The 4422-nt window shown below is 45.5% G+C and overlaps 1 protein-coding gene across 3 annotated transcripts in view; it reads right to left on the bottom strand.

Moving 5' to 3' along the window:
- The window catches only part of RBL1 (RB transcriptional corepressor like 1), a 38559-nt gene that overhangs the window by 16823 nt on the left and 17314 nt on the right, over positions 1–4422 (bottom strand). For all 3 annotated transcript variants that reach the window (XM_077335243.1, XM_077335244.1, XM_077335245.1), the window contains exons 13-14: positions 3575–3739; positions 3032–3167 (exon numbers count right to left, since the gene is read on the bottom strand). In XM_077335243.1, coding sequence (XP_077191358.1) covers positions 3032–3167; positions 3575–3739 — 301 coding nt within the window. The remainder of the gene's footprint in view (positions 1–3031; positions 3168–3574; positions 3740–4422) is intronic.

Genomic DNA, 4422 nt, shown 5'->3' with positions numbered 1-4422 from the left:
GCCCGAGGGCAGGCAGTGCCTCTGCGATGGTGAGGGCTTACCTTGCGGAGCCCCAGGAGTCGCAGAGCTGCTGTCCCTTAAGATACTGGGCCAGGATGGAGGCAGCCTGGCCAGCCCTGTCCTGTCTGGCCCGTGTGTACTTTTTGTGCCCACTGATGAGGGTCCAGAGCAAGTGGGCATTTTCGCATGCTAGCAGCACTGTCTGTGAGTATCATTCCTGCCTGGCGCCCGAAAAAGTCCAGCAATTGGTCTTTTTGAAGGTCAACTTGCCAGCTTCTGGATACCCAGAAACATTCTTGGGGGAGGACTGAGGTGAGCACATAATTGCTGTGACTGCATCCGCTCTGAGTCTGCTCTCGGTGGCACGGTTGAAAAACACACTCCCAAGGTTAAAAGTAAGTGACAGGCCCAGTGCCTAATCTCAAGTTCCCCCCCCCCCACGCAAACACATAAAAAATCCCAATGCCAAAATGTCTCACAGCAGAGGAGAGGAAAGAAAAGGTGTTTGTAAGCCACTTTGAGACTCCTTAGATTAGTAAAAAGTGGCTCTTCCTTTTGAGTTTTCTGTATTTTTTTTTTGGGGGGGGGGGAAGCTGGATGGGAGACTCAGTGATGAATAAACCATGGATGAAGAGCACCCAGGTTACCTAAGCTCCTTTGTTTGCTCTCTGAGGCTTACCCAGGGCTGAAGGGATTGTCTGGGTAGACATGGACTCCCCCCTTCTGTTGTTTTGTTGGCATCCCGGTCCCCCCTGGAGGCTGGCATCCCTGCACCACTAGTGGTACTAGTGGTGCAAGGAGATCCCCCCCACCCTTGCAGGGCCCTCCCTCTTCTCTCCAGGAGAACCCAAGTGAGCTCTGAGTGGACCTCAGTGGGTCTCCAGTTCTCACTTGGAGGCTGACACCAAAGCATTGCTTGAGCAGCCAGCCACAGCTGTTCCCTGCAGTTGTGGCATGCAGTGTCCCTTTTCCCCAGGGAAGGTGATGAGGATGGGCAGAACTGCTCACTGTGTGAAGATGAGCAGGAATTCCTGTTTATTCCCATCATCTTGTTCCCAATGGTTTCCAACAGGGTTGGAAACCATTGGCTAGATGGAACAGGGTTGGAAACCACACTTTCTATAGCCAGAACAGAGCTATAGAATCATAGAGTTGGAAGGGCCCATACAGGCCATCTAGTCCAACCCCCTGCTCAACGCAGGATCAACCCAAAGCATCCTAAAGCTATCAGGATGCAGTGAGTGTAGGCTAGCAGTAACATCCCTCTCACTGTGTAATAGGACAAATGGAGAGAAAACATCAAAAAGGCAGCTTGTCTAAAGCCTGAGGAAAACATCCCTTAGTGAGTTTGGACCTACTCCCACCTGGGAACAAAAATTAGAACATCTTGTGTTGTCTGCGGTCACAAATAGGCCTATACTCTTTCAAGATCAGGCATAGGTGTTTTGCATGACACTCCCATTTTTCGGATTCAGTAATGCCCCTGTTAGGTTGTTGAGACAGCTCGCTATATGGACCACCAACAAGGAGGTGTCATTGGTGAAAGCTGATCACCAAATTACTGAGGCCTCTTGACAGCGAGTTTGTGACTTTGTGCCCTCTTTTATGATTACATAAAACACCATTGTGGTGTTGTGTGACACAACCAGAAACTTTTGCCTCTGGTCAACTTTTCCCACAGGGCTGCCTTTAGTCTCTTGGCCCCGTCCTCTCATTTTTGGGGTCAGCCTTTATAAAAGACTGTGCACACCGCATTCAAGTGCTCCTCTCCCAGGAATAAAAGGCAGGTGGGAATGCTCATCATTCTGAGCCATTTTAGTTCAACACTTTTTAAACAGTAAGAAAAGAAATCTGAAAATCCTCTGGTATTAAAATATCCTTTTCCTTTTTAGCTGTAATTTACTTACAAGTTAACTGAGATATTTCTTTATGCTTCCTAACATCCTCTCTTCACACTGGCAAAGAGAGAACTGGGGGGAAGAGTGCTAACCCATCTCACATCATTTTTGGTTGGGAAAGACACCCTCTGTAAGGAGAGGCATAAGCACTCTTGGGAGCTTCAAGAAACTTGTTTAAGCTTGGAAGCTCTTCTCCAATGCCGGCTTACAAAGACACAGGCCCATGTGTGACTGCCCAGAACCCCCAAAGATGAACTTATATTCTCTTCACTAGGCATTTAAAGGAAATGGTCAGATTGTTCACTGAAGAGACCAACAGAGGTTTGCCAACCATTCCTATAGCCTGTGGAGCCTGCTGGGGGAAGCAGCAGTCAGTGAAATGTGCTGGGCACTAAGTGAGATCCCCCGTTCCAGTAGGAGGGCATCATGCTGATCACAGCAACCTTTTTGTTTTGAAGCAGGTGGAATAAGGCACAGAGTTGCTGAGCATCTGAAGGATTTTCTAAGATGCTTAGGTATATTAATTATTTAGAGAGATCTAGAAACTCATCCCTGCCATGGAGCTGGGCAGGGCATGAACTGGGAGATTTGCCTCTAGGCAAATTTGCATAAATTCTGCCGAAGGAGCAAAATGTATAGCAGAGGAGCAGCAAGAAGCAGACCACACTGTAAGGATATTACTGATCATAGAATCATAGAGTTGGAAGGGGCCACACAGGCCATCTAGTACAACCCCCTGCTCAACACAGGATCAGCCCAAAGCATCCTAGCATCCAAGAAAAGTGTGTATCCAACCTTTGCTTGAAGACTGCCAGTGAGGGGGAGCTCACCACCTCCTTAGGCAGCCTATTCCACTGCTGAACTACTCTGACTGTGATGGAGAAGAGAAACTTTCCAATGTTGCCTTCTTGGCCAAAAACAAAAACCACGTTCATAACATTTTGTTGGGCCAACCAAATTAGCACAAAACTCTGTGCAAGTTTCATGGCCCATATGGAACAGATTTCAGGTTCAGATTTAAATTGCAACTGACCCTAATCAAACATCACAACTAAAGAGAAACATTTAATATCAATGTTCACAGAATATCATCAAATACAAGGCAAGGATGAAAGGCAAACACTTGAACATACCTCGCCTAAGATTTCCCCCAAGATCTGTCCGAACTTCTTTTACTCGAGGATGTACTATAGGAGATGCTGACATCATAGGAAGATGTCCTAGTCCTCTTCCCCCATTTCCTGTTTCAAAATTACATGGAAATATTACCTGTAAAAGAAGAGGTGACAAAATTTAAAGAAAGAGGAACAAAAATCCTTTTTACATACAGGAATTATAAAAATAAGGAGAACTGCACTAGGTGTTCTAATTTAAGAGCCAATGTGGTGCAGTGGTCTTGAATGTCACATTAGGACTGGGTTTAAATTCCATGCTTGCTATAAAATTTACTAGGTTCCTTGAGTCAATCATGCTTGCTCAGTCTAACCTACCTCAGTGACTTGTTCTCAGGAGAAAATGGAAAAAGAGGAGAACTGTCTACACCACTGTGTGCTGCTTGGAAAAAGGGCAGGACTTTAAAAAGCATTAAATTAAAAAAATAGACTTTCATCTGAGATTTTTTTCCCCTTTTAGCAGGAAAAATATTTTTCAATTTAACTATCTGCTTGTTGACATACTTCTTCACATGTGGGAACCTTGTTTTCTGATGCTGGGAGAGCCTCCCACAGTGCAGAATCTTTTGTCCAGGCTAAGCTTTCAAGAATCTGTTCCTCAATGCTGTTGAGATGTTTCACCATATCTCTAGAGAGGCCTTCTTCTGATCGAATGAAGACTTCAATCACCTTGGACAAGAGAAAGCCGTTTCATCATCCATCCACAATATGAATGCATCTTTATGCTTTTCACCTGACTTCTGGCTAAAATTTAGTTTCCACAACCCAAAACATTAATTCCTCTTGCCCACCAACTTTTAATTTTGGACTTATTATATATAACCTCAATATCTGAATGACTGTACCCAAAGAAGTTACTTTGTACAGGACACAACCTCTGGTTTTATAATACAAGTTCAAGAAGAAGAAGAGTTGGTTCTTATATGCTGCTTTTCCCTACCTGAAGGAGGCTCAAAGTGGCTTATAGTCGCCTTCCCATTCCTCTCCCCACAACAGACACCCTGTGGGGTAGGTGAGGCTGAGAGAGCCCTGATATCACTGCCCGGTCAGAACAGTTTTATCAGTGCTGTGGTGAGCCCAAGGTCACCCAGCTGGTTGCATGTGGGGGAGCGCAGAATCGAACCTGGCATGCCAGATTAGAAGTCCGCACTCCTAACCACTACACCAAACTGACTTCGCGCCTTCCGATTGGTCCCTCACCCAAACTGGCCCCGCCCACACTCCACCCACTTAGCCCTTAGCCAAATATGAATACAGCAAAAGCTGTATAAAGATTAGTCTTCCTGCCTTACGGTATTATCACACAAATGAAGCAATTCTAACAATCTGTGTTGCTATTCTGAAGATAGAAC

The sequence above is a fragment of the Paroedura picta genome, chromosome 4 (assembly GCF_049243985.1).
Source record: "Paroedura picta isolate Pp20150507F chromosome 4, Ppicta_v3.0, whole genome shotgun sequence".
NCBI lineage: Eukaryota > Metazoa > Chordata > Lepidosauria > Squamata > Gekkonidae > Paroedura > Paroedura picta.
This window is presented reverse-complemented; position numbering and strand designations above follow the sequence as displayed.